Source organism: Actinia tenebrosa, unplaced genomic scaffold (assembly GCF_029948245.1).
Source record: "Actinia tenebrosa isolate PJP-AT-01 unplaced genomic scaffold, QUT_ActTen_1.0 PGA_scaffold16__25_contigs__length_10494907, whole genome shotgun sequence".
NCBI lineage: Eukaryota > Metazoa > Cnidaria > Anthozoa > Actiniaria > Actiniidae > Actinia > Actinia tenebrosa.
In genome coordinates, this window is record NW_028292576.1 from 6,978,818 (window position 1) to 6,996,187 (window position 17,370).

At 41.5% G+C, this 17,370-nt stretch overlaps 1 protein-coding gene and 1 pseudogene across 2 annotated transcripts; both read right to left on the minus strand.

The window, feature by feature from the left end:
- Positions 1 to 1,403: 1,403 nt before the first annotated feature.
- Positions 1,404 to 8,476, minus strand: LOC148910680 (uncharacterized). The gene is made up of 2 exons (XM_089031063.1): positions 7,681 to 8,476; positions 1,404 to 1,660 (listed from the first exon to the last, which is right to left on the minus strand). The coding sequence occupies exons 1-2, from the start codon at positions 8,474 to 8,476 to the stop codon at positions 1,602 to 1,604; spliced, it is 855 nt and encodes a 284-aa protein (XP_088887189.1). The 3' UTR covers positions 1,404 to 1,601.
- Positions 8,477 to 10,027: 1,551 nt separating this feature from the next.
- LOC116302177 (uncharacterized) lies at positions 10,028 to 17,256 on the minus strand (annotated as a pseudogene). Its single transcript, XR_016119942.1, has 5 exons — positions 17,016 to 17,256; positions 14,762 to 15,195; positions 13,880 to 14,138; positions 13,256 to 13,305; positions 10,028 to 12,649 (listed from the first exon to the last, which is right to left on the minus strand). The product of XR_016119942.1 is annotated as an uncharacterized LOC116302177 (transcript).
- Positions 17,257 to 17,370: the final 114 nt, after the last annotated feature.

Sequence of the window (17,370 nt, forward strand, 5' to 3'; positions counted from 1 at the left end):
GGGGCATAATAACGCTATGTAGTCGAAGCGGTATCTAAAGGGTCCTAATAGCTGCTCCACGATGAACTGGGTCTTTCCGCAGCCGGTGGGTCCTACTATCAGAGCATTACAAGGTATGTGATCTGGGTTCATATATAGATGGAACCAGTGGAAGCAGTAAGAATGATTACCGCCGGCGCAAAGGATAAAAAAGACACCATAGAAATGCAAAGGGAAGAGATAGACCGGTTAAAAGAGCGCGTGCAGGAATTGTATGATGAAATGTGTAGTCAGAAGTATGCAGAACGGTTTGGTGCGGTCTTAACGATAGTGGGTTGGGCTGCGGAGTCCGTTAAGGACTTCATTCAATATCCTCCATAGAACCTCATCGTCGTTGCTGGCGTAGCATTTCCGCCTTCTGTAGCAGCGCATCTTTCATACGCATTTCAGCATAGCAACTGAAAGTACGTGCTTGTGATGGATCGTATAAGCACTGCCACAAGTGTTGTTCCTTCCTGACGCAGCCACACTTATCGCAAGTGTCGTTCCAGTAGTCTACGTTCTCCCAGGCGACCTTTTCAAATGTGACGTCGAAGTTCACAAAGAGGTTGTCTATTTCTTTTTTCTGGTTGTTTAATTGCCTTACCGTGTCGACTGGACAACAACGTTCTGCTACGTCGCCATGCTCTTCGCAGGCGACTTCTGAAAGGTCATATCGTTTACATCTGTATTTGTGCCAGGCATCTTCAAAGGATGCGTTGCAGCTTTTGCAAAGAGATTTGAGGCAGACTCTGTGTTCCATGTGGTATGCTAGTGCTTGAGGAGAGCTTAGTACCTTGTTGCATTCTTCGCAAGTAAGGTTGTGTGCGTTGTTTCGGCGACAGACCTTCTTTTTGACGTGGTAGGAACAAGCTTGCGCGGTAGCAAAGGTCTTATTACAATGTTCGCATGTCGTTTCTGTCGCGCGTTGCTTAAAGCAGACCTTGTTTTTGACGTGGTAGGAACGAGCTTGGCTGGTTGTAAAGGTCTTATTGCAATGTTCGCATGTCGTTGCTGCGCGTTGCTTAAAGCAGACCTTGTTTTCGGTGTGATAGTTAAGTCGCTGTAAGGAACTGAATCGTTTGTTGCAATCGTTGCACGTCATTATAGTAGGGTGTTCTTTATGTCTTATTAATGATCCTACTTCGTTGTTGCTGATAGGGTAGGGTCTCTTAAGGTCTTTAGTTTTAATGTCATTATTTCTTAATGTTTTGAATGTTATTAGGCTAATATTCTTAGGGTCTTTAGTTTTAATGTCATTATTTCTTAATGTTTTGAATGTTATTAGGCTAATATTCTTAGGGCCTTTAGTTTTAATGATACCTTATTATTCTTTAATGATATCTTATTAACATTACTTAATATAATAAATAAAAAGAGGATAATATGAAGGACCCTAAAATAAGTCTTTACGTAACGTATCCTAAGAAAGAATAATAAGATATTATTAAGATCTCCTTACATCGAAGTTAAGGCGCAGGAGCCTGGAAGGAATTCTAGTTACCCTTTCAATATATGGACTGCATTACATGTGAACTACCTGCCGACTGCATAATTCGTGAGGAGAAAAAATACACCTGTCCTCATTGTAATAAGGTATTCCCCGAAGGATCCTTTGTTGGGCATTGGTGTCCCACAGATCCTAAAACACAAAGAACTTTAGTTCACAAAGAGGATCTGTAAGGTATGTATATGGAGCGACTGCGATACCGTCCCATAAGCACCCTTTGCGGTGACTGCGGTCAAAAGCTGTCCACCCTCCAAGCCTTACAATATCACCGCGACAACAAAGTCTGTCTAAATAACTACTGCCGCCGCTGTGATGAGCCCTTCTTTGAAGAGAACTGGCATAAGTACCGCTGCCGCCGTTACCACCTAGAAGGTATTGCCTGCGAAACCCACGGTGACATAGCCGAACGCTGTTGCCCCCTTGAAACCTCCCGGGCGCTGACAAAGCGTAAGAAGGAAATTGACCAAACCTTTGTAGGCTTTGACGACGTTGAGGGCGTTAAATGGGAGGACAGGGAACACTGGGAGGCTATTTGCGATCGCTGCGGTTGTCAACGGAGCGGACAACATATTTGGTGCTGTCTATACGACGGACCACGTCCTTTAGACCATTACCTGGCGGTACGAAAGGCTTGGAAAAATGAGAAAGATATATGATACCTCAAATCGCAGCATTCGTAGGAGGCGTCTTAATTACCGTATCCGCTTACCAGATAACAGAAAAAATGAGGTCCGCCGTAGCAGACCAATACTTAACCGCCCATGAGGATGACTTCTAATCACACAGAGGATTAGCATCTACCTTCCTTTCAACGTCGAACTTCCATCGACCGCTGACCTTACCATAGCTGCGTATGTGTGTGAATTCCTCACCTTGAAGGACATACCGCACGCAGTCCGGTGCCCACAGTGTGCACTCTTTACCGTCGTGTTCCAAGACCAACCTTAAACGGCTAATGTCTTCGAACACAACATAATTTTTTATTCTGTATGAAATGCCTTGGACTAATTCACGCCAGTGTGTCTGTTCAACTATCATTATATCTATGAAACATTCATTGGTGTGTATGCAAAGTATTTTGGGATTTGAAGGACTTAACACACCAAGGACAAGGGATGCGAATACCGGCAGCATAGGCGTCGATCTCCCTACATATAAGGTCGTAATCATTGCACACCATAGTTAGATAACCATTTGCTTCGTATTGTGCGAGTAATGCCTCTTGTTTTGAGGATAATACGCCGTTACCCTTAGGCGTCTTCAACTCCAAGCATAACCCATTATATTTTTTATGTGCATTGAGAACTAAGATGTCAGGCTGACCTGCCTGGTAACCTTTCTGCCAACATACTATTCTTTTGCTAGCTGAGTCCTGTAGTTCTCCAAGACCTGGTGCCAGCAGTAGGATAGGGTGGAATCGACGTATGTAGTTTACAACCTTCTTATGCAGGTCAAATTCATTTTCTATTTTGAATATTAACTTATTAGGACTGTCAAAGCGCCGCTCTATTTCATACTTACCTGTTTTCCTGAGGGTAGGGAGAACATCGCCTAACACCCATTTTCTGAACTCCTTAGCTACGGACTTTTCAGATCCGAATATTAACTCATAAAGACCCATTTCAGTGATGTAAACGGTATGTGGTTGCGCATTAAGGGTGTCAGTCAGATTGACACCCTTTATAGACCTCAAAGTTACCTTGTTTTCCTCTGAGACGTGTGCTCTAGCTGCGTCCCTAGAGTTAACGTAACCCAACGCCAAAGCCACCTCCTTCGCTTTGAAATAAAGTTTATCACCTTGCACTATGCATTGCAGTTTGGTGTTGTTGTTTTTGAATACGCGAAGCATTATATACGTAAGGGATATTTTTATCCTTTCTTGGATGAGGGAGCGCAGCGCGCGAATCAATACGCAACACTCTTTAGCTGATTCATTTCTACAGTCAGTTGCGCGTCAGAGACCACAAAGACGTATGTGTTGATCTTGTCTGAGTCGCCTGCACTAGTGTTTAAGTCACGCTTGATTTCCAGGGTAATGCCGTCCTGGGTATTTACCAGACGCAATCCCTGTCCATGTAAATCCTCGTCGTTGGTGGTTCGCATGTCAATCCACAGTGCATACTTATCGGTAAAGAACTCGCCGGGTGCACCTTGATCCCCAAACTTTCTTTTTATTTCCCTGTAGATGTCTGAGGGCTTCATTCCCTGCGAATACACCTTATTTGGAACTCCATTGATGCTAATCCCGACGTTGGTGATGTTGGGGTTATGAAAGGCTTCAGAGTCGCGCTTACCGGCTTCATAAGGTTTGATAAATACCAACATCAGCCCTGTAAGACTACGACGTGGTAAATTAATGCTCTGAGTAATTACCGCGTCTGTCTTATCCAGGAAACTAAAGGTTTTGTACATTACCGCGTGGTCATACAAGAAAGCCTTTCCGGAGCTGTATTCCATGCCAGCGCTGCGTGCTAGATCTTCGGAATGTATGGTTTCATACTGCAATTCCAGGTTGGTAATGGCATATGGAGGAATACTTCCCGACAACGCAGTGCTTAACCCGCCAATGATGTTAGTTATGTTGGCTAAGGTCACTTCAAACTGCAACTCACTCAACTGTCTAGGATAATAAACTCCGTGGCTGGTAATAGCCTCAAAGTCCAATGGTATTACGTATTTAGTACCATAGGCTGTCTTAATGGCCTTTGCATCTGCCACTGCGGTTTCTCCGCTGCCGTCAGTAGGTTGTGTCTTTGTGGGAGTCCTAACCTTACGTAAGATTGTGCTACCAATACCCTGCTCTATCTTTTGTGCCCTTTCGAATGCAGTCAACCACAGATCTTTGTAGGTGGTGTAAAGGTCATAGTTGTTTAAGTCTAAGAGGGATTCCCCGGCAAACTTTACTCGCATCTTTGAAACAATGTTGCGACCAAGGTTGTTAACAATAATCCTTTCATCTGCGGCGGTAGGTTGCACCGTCAAATCAAACCTTAAAGCCAAGGTGCCAGGAACTAACACTAGGTTATCTGTTAGGCGGGGCACACCTACGTACAGCGTTTCTCCAGGCTTTGCGCTAGAAGGCGTGAATGTAACCCGGTGAAAGGTGCGTTCTGCTTTCAGTCCGCCAACCTGCTTAGGTAATATATTGGGGTTTAACTTTGAGCTTATCATATATAATGGAAGTAGAAGGAACAGATTTTGATCCCACCACTGAAGAAGGTCAAGTCGATATTAACGACGAAGAATACGACGCATGGACTAAAGGCCTGGAAACCGACCCCTTAATCTACGACGCAGCCTTACACGATAAATATGGTAGTAGATGGAAAAGCGCCAAGGCCACCTTAAATCGCATGTGGCAATCAAGACACCACGGCAAACCCATCCCTGAGTACTTGGAGCTTCAAAACATGGGCGGAGCAACTGCGCGGGAAACTGTAGAGTGGGCAATGCAAGAGCTAAATGAGCGCTATTCCCGTTTCGATGCTGACGACGTAAGGCTCACAGAACGCGGAAACAAAGTCCTCATAAGCGTCCAGGACCTGAGATATCCTGACAAAGACCGCTGGACGAAACCACAACCCCTCTTTGATAAAGATGGTGAAGTTAGGGGTGACGTCTCAAGATTAAAAGGCTTCCAGCGTGCCACTAGAAGCATGTTAGAAAGGTTGGAAACCCTGAATGAAAAGGTCGCGCTAGAAAAGCGCGTCGAAGGACTACAAGAAACGTTGGAAGAAAGGGAAGCAGATTATATGCGACAAAACCGACTACTCCTTGATGCTCAAAAGAGAGAAGTTGACGACAAGAACCAAAGAATAATGGAAATGAGAGAACAAAGAAACAAAGCCCTACGTGATAGGGACCAAGCCCAAAAGGCCTTTGAACTTGCCTTGCAAGACCTAGACATAAACAAGGAAGATGCTAAGAACTTACGTACCGCCATAGCTAACTCTTTAGAGGAACGGCGGCAGTTGGTTGCCGAAATTAACGCTAAGGAAGAACAAATCCGGCAAAGAGATCAGGCTATCGAAGACCTGGAGGGACAAATAGAGCGGCAGCAGGAAATAGTTGCGGATCAAACTCGCCCCGAAGAGGAAAGGGAAGCTGCTCAAAAGGAAGTAGAAACCCTTCAGGAGCGCCTTGCAGAATTACATGCGCAAAAGGAAAACCTGGAAAGAGAATTGGGGCTTACCACCAAGGAAAAGGTAAAAAGAGCCCTTTTGAAGTATGGTATTCCACTGGCATTCGCGGTCGCTATTTCGAGCGTAGTAGGTGTGATCTTTTCTGCGCTTAAGGCTACAGGCGCAGGCGTAAAAAAATTAGGCAATGGACTGACGGCCTTAGGAAAAAAGATGGCAGCCGGTTTGCCTGGGCTGCTGGGTTCGGTCGTTTCCTTGGTACTTAGGGCCGGCGGAGAACTATTGAAGTTCGTGGGGAATAACGTTTGGATCTTGGTAGTAGCTATTGGCGTGGTACTCCTGAAAAAGATGAAGGGTTAATTTTATCCTCGTGTATTACTGGTGGCTTATCGTCGTCGGGAATCCTAGGCGACCTCGACTGGGGATAAGTAAAGATAGTATTCACACCGCCTTGATAATTTGGTATCAAGGGTATGGCAGTCATGGTGCTAATGGTCTTATAACTCCAAGTAGCATTTTTGTGATGAGCTCGATTAATCATAGCGATACCAGGGTACCCCGAACGTATCATGTCGTCTGGACAAAATTGAAGCTTTGCATATTGACAATTAACTATCATGTGAAACGTTACTGGCGCCATATTTTCTAAACTTCTGGGGGCTTCATACGTAAAATGAGCTAAGTTCCTATTATTATCTTTTTTTCTGTAAGGTAATAATGGTTGGTTATTCTCGTCAATAATCCTAAACCTAACGTTAGCGCTATTAAATGCGCTAACGTTAGTGGTGCATATGATTAACCCCAACCCTCCAACTCTAACCCACGTGCAAATGTCTATCCATTCATCACCCTGATGCCAATATTCTTTCAGGTAATGAAAAAACCAATCTTCTTTTACGTGTGGGTTCATATATTTAAAGGCTAAGCACCGTAAGAGTGCTAATGGTCTTGTGATTATAAGCCGCATCTCTTTGATCTTCTATGCTATTTACACAAACGCTCCCAGTATCATCTACACGCATTTGCAACTTTACCTTCCCATGGCAATCAGTAACCATATGAAAAGTCCAAACCGATAAATTCTCGGTGCTATGCGCCGGCGGCTCTACGGAGAAATGCGCAGGCTCCCTGTTATTATCTTTTACGCGCATAGGCTGCAGTACGCCGTTGTCATCCAGGAACCTAAAGCCCACGTTGGCATGACTACTCGTGCCAATGCAAATACTACAAAGGATTAACTTCTTTCCCGAGTAGTTCAAATTCACTGACATACCCGTAACATCAACCCAAGATGCCTGGGTGTATTTTTTCTCACCTGTGTAAGTCGTATAGACACAATCTACTCCAGCCATGTAGGGGTTGTTCATCGCCATATATAATAACTAAGACCAACACCCGCGGCGGCTAAGCCGGCTTTTAGTAAGTTATGGTCGTATTCCTCAGGTATCGTAGGCATAACATGGGCCTTCTTCGATGATTTCTTAACTACGGGTAGCTTCGCTTCGTGTGACTTTTTTGGTTTCTCTACGAAGTGAGGAATGTTCCTAAGAGTGTCAGAGTTCACGTCGTTCACCCCAAACTTCATATCCTTAGTAGCTCGTTGAAGTTCGTTGTTGTATCCTACTACAGAACCAGCATTTATAGATAAATTACTAGGCATTAACCAACAACCCGGGGCTACTGCATAGTCCAACCTCGCCTTAGAATTTTGTATAGCTAGTTGGTAACGCTGTACGCCCTTGCTAATGTCGCCCTCCAAGATCGAACTTTCGAATAAGATCAAGGCTTCGGCTCGCGTCTCTTCTGCGGCGCCCGTATTTCCGATTATGCTGGATCGGGTGTTTACTTGGGCTCCAAGGATAGAATACACGTAAGCTTCTATGCTGCGGTTTAAACGGGCAAGGCCGGCTTTGGTTAGTCCTTTACCTTCTGGGGGTATGAAATTAAGATATTGCTTTGTTTGCTCGTCGTTGGTAATTTTGATAATCAGTGGATTAGCCCCTGCATACTTACCGCCCTCGTCTTTGAACAAAGGTCCGTCTCTAACTTCCTTAGTGGTCTTAGCGTTTGGTTCAAAGAAGGTGCTACTGTCGTGAGTTTCTTTGTGATACCCAGTGTTCCATCGTAGATTCAACGCATGAACTTCCTTATCACTTAGCTCGTGTCCACCAATCCCCCAATAAGCCCAAATATACCCCAGACCATTGTTAGCGCCGGCAGTGCATCGGAAATCCTTCCCTACAACGTCAAACTCCTTACAAAGTCTGTCATAAGCCGGCACGCTGTATTTATTATCTCTTGGATAAAACGTGGCATCTCCCGGCAGCGCAATAACACCCATTTCATGCAGTATTCTTCTAACCGTGAAGTGAAAATGAAACATAAATATTGAATTCTTCATCAAGTTCGCGCTTACCCCACAGCCACTGGTGGCGCACCAAACTGCAAAGTTTAGTTGCTGCGGCCAATAACGCATGTTAGGACCACTTAACCATTCATGAGATTCCTTAGCGGTGGTATGAACAATGGGAACTTCTTTGAAGATATCTCGCACCTTTAACGGAAAGGAATGGTTGTTAGAGACCCGCATGTTCAACGTTAAGTCCAGGCTTGGGTGTTTATCAAATGAAACTGCGGGTATCGGATAAGTACTGGTACCAAGCAATAATTCCTTTGACCAACCTTGCGTTACCGTGGGATGCTGCACAGATACCGTAGGCGTGGGTTTTGGTTTAACGTAACCAGGATTCTTCAACTGATTGTCTATCTGATTAACCAGCGTAGGTTTCAAATCCTCATTACTATACATTCATTCGCCGTTATAGTAAATCCCATCGGGCCTTCTTTCGAACTTACTAGCACCCGCGTACGGAAACATCTTCCTAAAGGCCCTCCAGTTCCAGTAATCCCGGTTGTCGTGATGTGGCTGCTCCTGTATATCATTCCCAAAAGCGTCGTACATTAGTATATATAATGGATGTTATACCATCAGCACCTAAGTTGTACCCAGATGTTCCCTATACTACGCCTAACGAACTAAACGCCGAAAACTTTCGTCTGAATAAAGCGAACTTAATCTTGGCTTACTTGGAAGGGCAGCAAAACACTACGAAAAAGTCCGAAAAAAGTACGTCAGAGCCCGGAGTACGCTACATAAGATTTCGATAACTTCAGGGTCCATATCTGTTGTGTTAACGGGCTCCGGCGTTGCTACTTCGCTTACTGGGCCGGGAATAATCGTTGGAGTTCCTTTGGCCGGCGTTGGGGCAGCCTGTGGTATCATTTCGGCTGTTGCTACGGGCATTATGAAACAGTTGTCAAGCAAAATATCAAAACACGACACGACAATAGCTCTGTCAAAGGCTAAAGTAAATACTATCACTGACCTTGTCTCAAAGGCTTTGCGTGATAGAAAGATAGACGACGTAGAATTCTCGCTTATTCTGGCCGAAGAGGAAAAGTACGAGAAATTAAAGTCGGACATAAGAAATAAAAAAACAGTCGTAAAAGACCTTTCCGAGGAATCTCGCAAAAAGATCTACCAAGAAGCGAAAGAAGAGCTTCAAAGAAAGCTTGCTCAGTAAACATCTGCTTCGAAAAGAGCGTGACGGGATTCTATTTACATATCGAACGTCAGTCTAGAAATTACGCGTAATATAAATTCAGTGAATTATTACGCGTAATATAATTTCAGTGAATTATTACGCGTAATACGAATCATTTAGCGAATTATTACGCGTAATACGAATTATTTGGCGAATTATTACGCGTAATATGAATCATTTGGCAAATTATTACGCGTAATATAAATTCATCGTACGAATTACGCGTAATATGTTATTGTCGCCTCGGAATCCATCCTAACAGGGGGTGGCTGGGGTCTATTTCATAAAATATTTCGTAGATTACGTTAGGGTAATAAGGAATATCCTTATCCAGCCGACAAAACATCCACTCGGCTTTTGTCATATCAGAAACCTCAGGAATAGACTTACTGGTAATTTCAGACAAAAGATAGGGAATACTTTTATAATACTTCCCTAGCTTTAATTTTTCTAGCGTTTTCCGCAGGCTTTGTGGCGTTGGCTCTTCTAAGTGGCCTATAATTCTTTCCATTACTTCGTTATCTAAATATACTGGCTGATGACCTTGTATGTAACTCATCCAGTCTCTGAAGTATTTTATTCTTTTGTATGGGGTCTTCTTACGGCCTCCATTAGCGTAATACTGCTCTCTGGTGGCATTTGGTACGGCATTACGAATATTCTTACCACACTCGTAACACTGTGCTGACGTGTCGTCTTCTATTTGCATTTTTTTACCACAACAAATATACTTATTTGGCTTAGTAGGTACAAGCTTGGGTTTTAAGCACTTTATACAGAAGTCAAAAACAAACTCTTTACAATCTTCGCACTCCATATATAGACTAACATATCTTACATAGACGCGGGATGCGGGTAATCGCGGTACGAATCGAGGTGGGTACTTTAGACGGGTAATCCTCCGGTTGTCGTTGCGCTGGAACCCCCATCCCCTATACTACTGAGCTCACCCTCCCCCCACTCCCAAAAATGTCAAATGAATTTAACAGTAAGGCTCCTTATATCATTTATCTGTATGTTTCTTAAAATCAAATAATCAAAAAAATTAATTGCTTCGTGTTTTTTGACAGTTTGTATATAACAAAACACTTATTGACTGGAACCTCGGGAATACGTTTTTTTTAAAGTTACACATTACTATAGTAATAAGTAATTTTTGTTGCACGCGGGCTAAATGACATCACTCTGCTAAATTATATTAGACCAAGAGAAAATGAACTAAGAGAAGGAATCCCCGTGCCCCATCATGTGCACACTTTGATGCTATTTTTAGAATCATTGATGCTATTTTTAACTCGTTACCATGCCCGCGCGATAATTATGCTTCCCTTTAATGCCTCGTTTTAGGAGACGAAAAGCGCCATATTTTGCTACGTCCACGACAAAAAAAGGCTTTTGTTTACTGCAAGACTGGAAGCCGCCTACCCTCAAGAAATCAACCAATCAGGTTCTTCGCTCAAAATATCTTCAAGCTAAAAATAGCATCAAACTGTGCACATGATGGTTACAAGGCTATATAGTTAGGATTCCTTCTCTTAGTTCATACTCTCTTGATTAGACTAATATATATTTCACGGTTTAGAGTGGTTTTCATACACCATAGACTTTAGCATATTTCTATCACTACTTCATTTTTACACTCTAAGGCTCAGGTCAAACGTCGAACTTCACATGAGCCGAACTTAATAACATCAAATAAGACTGTAATGATGAAAAGGTAAATTATACACCGTGAAAAGATGAAAAAACTTACTGACGTTTCGGACGCTAGTGTTTCGTCGGAGTAAAAGCAAGTAAAAGCTTTTACTCCGACGAAGGACTAGCGTCCGAAACGTCAGTAAGTTTTTTCATCTTTTCACGGTGTATAATTTACCTTTTCATCATTACTGTTTCATTAGAAACACCGACGCAGCTCACACTAGTTTTTAGCTAGTTATATCTTCAAATAAGACTGCCTTGTTATCCATATGAAGTTTGACGTTTGACCTAAGCCTATTAGTAAACTTTGTTTCATGGGTTCATGAAAACTGCTCTAAATGCCGACACTCTAATGAAAACGTTAATAACAACTCTAATGAAACATGTTATTATTTTTATGGCAATGTATAAAAATGTTTGGAGCACAATACGAGGTTCAAACTTCAAATGGGTGTACAGAAACTTAAGGGATCGCAAAAATGACCCAAAATCTTTGAAAGTCATAAATATAGAATACATTTCCCTGCAATTAAAGCTTGTGATAGAACGTTTAACATAGCATATTGCAAGGTGTATTTCGATTGAACCATGAGTAAAATTGTAAGTATTTTCTGGCCTTATTTTGTTCAGTGATTTTATGTAAACAAGAAAACCGATATCGAGAAATCGATGACTAGCAGTTCCAGGAGGAATTACGGCGAAATCCTTATCATTAATACCAACTTGGTTTTCTTTGATCATGTTGAACGCTTTCTTTCCAAGAAGAAAAATGTCATCTTGAAATTCCGTCCTTATCTCATCATCCCTAATTTTTTTATGCAACTTCTCTGTACAGTATCGTTTAATTAAACAGAAAACGATTTCATTGTAAAGGGTACCGAGATCGGTGGAATAGTCGTCTTTCCTTTCTTGATGTACAACGCATAGAATAGCGGCATATAATGGACTGCGGACTAAATCTTTTAAAACTTCGAACCTCTCGATGAACTGAATCAAAGAATTGGCATTTTCTGGTTCAGAAACGAAGAAGCGCCTGATAAACGTGAAAGAATCGTTCAGTTCGAATCCTTTTATTTCCAGCTTCCTATCAAAATGTTTTCGTATCTCTGAACTCTTTCCTGGGCGAGAGGTCACGATCAAATAACAATGTGGAAGGAGTTGGCCACCCATCAGTCGTTCAATGCTTTGTTTCATAGTGTCAGCACTCTTGTCTGGAATCTCGTCATAGCCATCCAATATCAACAGCACATCGCTTTGGTTGCTCTCTATGTACTCGAAAATCTCATTCTTCTTTTTTTTAAGACAATCAGAGAAATTCTGCTTCTCAATAGCGTCTCACAGGTTACTGCCAGTGTGGAAATCACGACATTTGAGGGACAAGACAACCTTAAAATTTGGGTTTTCATTCCTGCTCCAATCATATGCAATCTTCTTGCAAATGGCGGATTTTCCAATCCCAGGTTTACCCTCTATCAGTATGCGTCGTATGTTCGTCGGATAATCAGTTGCCGCCTTCAAGAAAATTTTCTCTAGTGATGTCACGTGATTCGTGTTCATCTCCACAATTTTTGTTGATGTGTAGACGTGGAACTGATCACCTTCCATCCAAGGCAAAGGGAGTAAAAGAGCCCTTTCTCCTGTCCGATAGTATACCCTCAAAAATTTCGTTAGCATTCCGCCTAAGAATATAAGAGAGAAAAGGATGAAGGAATATGATTTTCTATTATATAATTACAAATGAAATATCTATTTTTCTCTATTTCGAAAAATTGATATCTTCACACGTGAAAATAACATGTTATTTTCACGTGTGAAAATAACACCATAGCGATGGCTATTCAAAAATTCCACGGAAAGAATTGCCTGAAAAAGCCAAAACATACTTCATTGATAATTATATAATAAACAGAATATTACATGGGCGCTTGGAGATACCAAATTTATCTTCTCGTGTTGAAAATCTCTCACTCGTTCGCTGCGCTCACTTGTGAGAGATCTTTTCAACACTCGAAGATAAATTTCGTATCTTCGCGCGCCCATGTAATATCCTCTATATATTGAGAGTGTAATGTTCTCCCAATACGGCAGAAGTTGTTTCAGGCATATAACAAAACGCAAACAAAATGAAACAAACAAAGACGACCATGACACCAAAATAACGATTTTTTTGCGCTAGGCCATTTTTTTCTGACCGTGAGAATGCTGCTACGGGGGACTGGGTACTAGAAAATGTTCGCTTTGGCGAATAATCCTTTGCGCGCTTCGAGGTGAGATCACATATGTACCTGCTGTCGAACAAACATCCTTTTCATCTTGTTTATCATTAGTGTAGTAGCTGCAAGCAACAAACAAACTCTATTAATGCTTCATCAACCAATGATGAAAACGCTTAGATATGGCACTCGGTCACGCCACGTCTCGGAGTATTATTTACAGCCATAGGAAAGGGTCCAGAGGTGGTTCTGTGGGTTACAAGGACAACCGACCTATTATGCGATCTTGTGAAGCTAATCATATATTCTTTACGCTCAGTATAATGAAATTGGAACCCCCCTTTGTGAAACAGATCGCACCAGCTTTTCATTACCACCATTTCGTAACCCCTAGCTTTAAAATCCTGGATACACGACCGTTTTCAGTCGAATTCGATTCGTAAAATACCGCCGTGTTACTTGACTGTAATTTTTTTGCTGGGTGTTCGCGAAAAAGATTTTGTGCAGTATATTCAAGTGTTCCACGGTGAAGCTTCGTGTAGCTGTCCGTCGTATTGTTAAAGTTGTGCATTCTTTACTTTACCGTTGGTATTTGTAAATACCTTTATAACGATCGAATATGTATTCAAGAAACATGCAGCGATATTTTACAAATCCGAAAAAGTTCTATGTTGTGGTCAGGCTTAGTAGACTTACTTCACAATACGAGCATTTTCTCCTACGGCCACTTGTGCAGAGTCCTTTACAGTTATGTTGTAAATGTTACGCCTGTTACGCCTTTTTTTTTTTTTAAGAGCTCTTCGTACAGGTGGGTCGGGTTCAATTGATGCAATTTCTACCAAGGTCGATAGTGTGCTTCCATATGTTCTCAATGCTCCTATAGAATTGTAACCCGGTAATGCTATCTGAATAAGAGGCCCATCCAAATCATAAGAAACAGGCAGCATACAGATACCTACAAGAGAATTTAAAGAAACCTTCATTGGGACCCCTCGGCATATGACGTTATACACCATATACAAGCATTTGCCTGCATGTGATCAGGCACTCGCGGAGTGAGGTTAGGGGAGAGGAGAGATCCCCCTTTCTCTTTTCACCTTCCCGTAAAATGAATTTATTTCTACCACTATTTGACTTCTAGTTTCGAGAAATGGAGTTGACTCAAATATTCAAGGGACCGCTCAAAAAAGTCTATTTTCATACATTGTTCGCTCCTAACATTAATAATGAACACTAGTACTGGGTTCTATTCGCCACTTTTGAAACGAGCAGTAGCCTGGATCGAGTTTAGGCACGCAAAGACGCTTGGGATTGTTACAAAGATACAATCTTCAACGCTTTTGACGAACTTTGCGCCAGGTATATCAGTTTCAATAACAGTTATTTCAATTTTTGTTCTGTTATATCTTTTTGCTCACTCTGCCATGTTTGTTTGTACGCATGCAGGTGTCCCCTTTAACAACCCCAAGCGCCTTTGCGTGTTTAAACTCCACCCAGGTTACCGCTCCTTTCTACGGTGACGAATAAGTGAACATAAGGTAAATTATACTTTTTCCTTTGTCGAGTAGTTTGACTTACCAGTGCATAACAGCTGGACTTCCGGAGGCAGCCACATTGTGTTTCCACACTGGTTGCATTTTTGTATCAAACTAAATTCACCTCTTTCAACACTTTGGAAATCAAAACTTTTTAACGCATTGCATGGATCATCCCACTTTCCTTGGAAGTAGTCGTGGTTCGTAAGCCTGTTACGCTGATTTTTCCTTTTTTTAAGAGCTCTTCGTACAGGTGGGTCGGGCTCAATTGATGCAATTTCTACCAAGGTCGATAGTATGCTTCCATGTATTCTCAATGCTCCTATAGAATTGCAACCCGGTAATGCTATCTGAATTAGAGGCCCATCCAAATCATGAGAAACAGGCAGCATACATGACCGTTGAAAAACCATAAAGATTGCAATCATGGTGTCAAAGAACCTGGGCATGGAAGCTTCCTTTCTCGAAGCCGGTTTCCTAATAAACGGTCAAATATATGGATACAAAAAAAATGAAATTAGATCGAAAACAAAATCTTTTATGCATTACTTTAGTTCTTAAAATTAGCACTTTTTGCAACCAGTTGTCTATCACTAATTCTTCGTTTGCAATAGACGTCATAGCCGCCATGTTGGAAGAATTTGAGAAAAGATTTTTGAATGAATTCTTTTGTTATATCTTCCAACATGGCGGACATCCCTTTTGTTATTGTGCTCTCTTGGGATCGATTGCAAACCAAGAATAGACCACTAGTCGGTTCAGCCAGTCAGAGTGCAGGGTTTGTGATAGACCATATATTAGTAGGTTTATTTTAAAGTGTATTATACGTGCGTCTCAATGCGCTTCACGTGCAAGCTTTATTTTCTGTGTGGCCACGCAGCTTACACTCATACGTTGTAATTAGGGAATTAGTACGTTAGGCTGTTCAACAAATCAGTGAACTTGCTCGACTGCGAGAATAATAGGAAAGAGGCCTCGTGGTAGTAAGACGCGACTTAAGTACTGCTACGTAATAATAGTAATCTTATCCTATTGGTCGACTTGAGATATGCGGACTCATCTAGTTGGATTACCGGATCTAACAACGTGATAGCAGATTAATGTAAGTAACTCGAGAGCAGCTTATAATTCAAATTTAACGTATTAGTGTAACGTACTCTCTTTCTTACATTTACTAGGATGTGCGTTACACTGATACGTTACGTTAATCTGCTATTAAGTTACTGGTTAGTACGATTACCGGAAATTCAACGTATCAGCGTCTTGTTTCAAATCTCAACACAGGAAACCCAATAAAGCACTTACTGATTTTTTTATTCATGAACAAATTCTAAACACAGGAAACCCAATAAAGCACATGTACAAATTCTAAAGCCGGTCTCCCTGTGTAATGTTCTGTTATATCGTATTCTAACTTTCCGGCTAAGTCCTTTGGGAGAAGACGTAATATTTACGTCACTGACGACCTCCGGCTGGGGCAACTTTCACTTTTGATCGAGAAATTATATTTTTCCCTGATTGTTCTTCCTGCATTGATTAATAGTGTGACCATATTGTTTGTGCTAATTTAACCGAAAAAAATTGTCATAATGCGAATAAGTGTCACTATATGCAATTTTTTTCATAACCTCAGTTTGAAATCGAGAGATTGTGATAATTAAACTGCGTTGATTCTGTTGCCTTGTCTTGTTTTTGAATATAAAGCCGAGAGAAAAAAAAAAAAAAAGATAAAATTTGTCAAGCAAAACACGGTGTCACTCCACTATTTCTTTTGAGCTCAACAAACGGCAGCCTTTGGTTTGGCGGTCAACTTTCACTTTCGATCGAGAGATTGTTTTAATTGCGAACAGCACTTCCTAGCTGCGTTGCTATTGCCTTGTCTTGTGTGCAGTAAAATCCGAGAGAGAAGATAATCTTAATTTGTCATAGGAATCAGAGTCACTCTTAAATTTCTTTATCAACCAACTTTCACTTTCACTTTCGTTTTAACAGCATTTTTAGCTGCGTATATTGATTCCATCGCTTTGCCTTGCCTTAAAAGCCGAGAAAAATGTTTTTCTGAGCAAATCAAGTGCCACTATGCAATTTCTTTCTAAATTACAGCAACTGAGGGATTTTCAACTAAACTTTTTGATGTGGTATTCTTGATATATCAATAATGCACGAAGTTATAGCCGTAAGATTAATCTGCATTGGTTCTATACATATTCCCGGAGAAGTGCTTGAAACTGAAGGCAAAGAGGATTGTCTCTCACCTTAGGTACTGTATTACGATGATCGAGAATAAAAAACCTTACCTTTCATCGACATCGTCGCTATCCATGAAGTCGAACGAAGAGTAAGCTCTGACGGATCGGAAACTCTGAAGTGAACAAACTGTTGTATCAAATGGAAGCAAACTGCGGTCTAGATCAGTACGTTGATAATTTCTTGCCATTTCTATATTAGAGTATAATTCCTTTAAATAGCTATCAAAGCGAACTAGCGAAATAGCGAACGAAACTCATAACTATCAATTCTGAAACCAAATCGCAAAGAACCCTGGAGGCTTTTTATTTAAGGGTAAAACACCATGTCATGTGATCCCTCTAGCCAATCAGATATAAAGTATCAAAATACTTCCAAGATACAAGCTGCTGCTTGTCAAGTAAT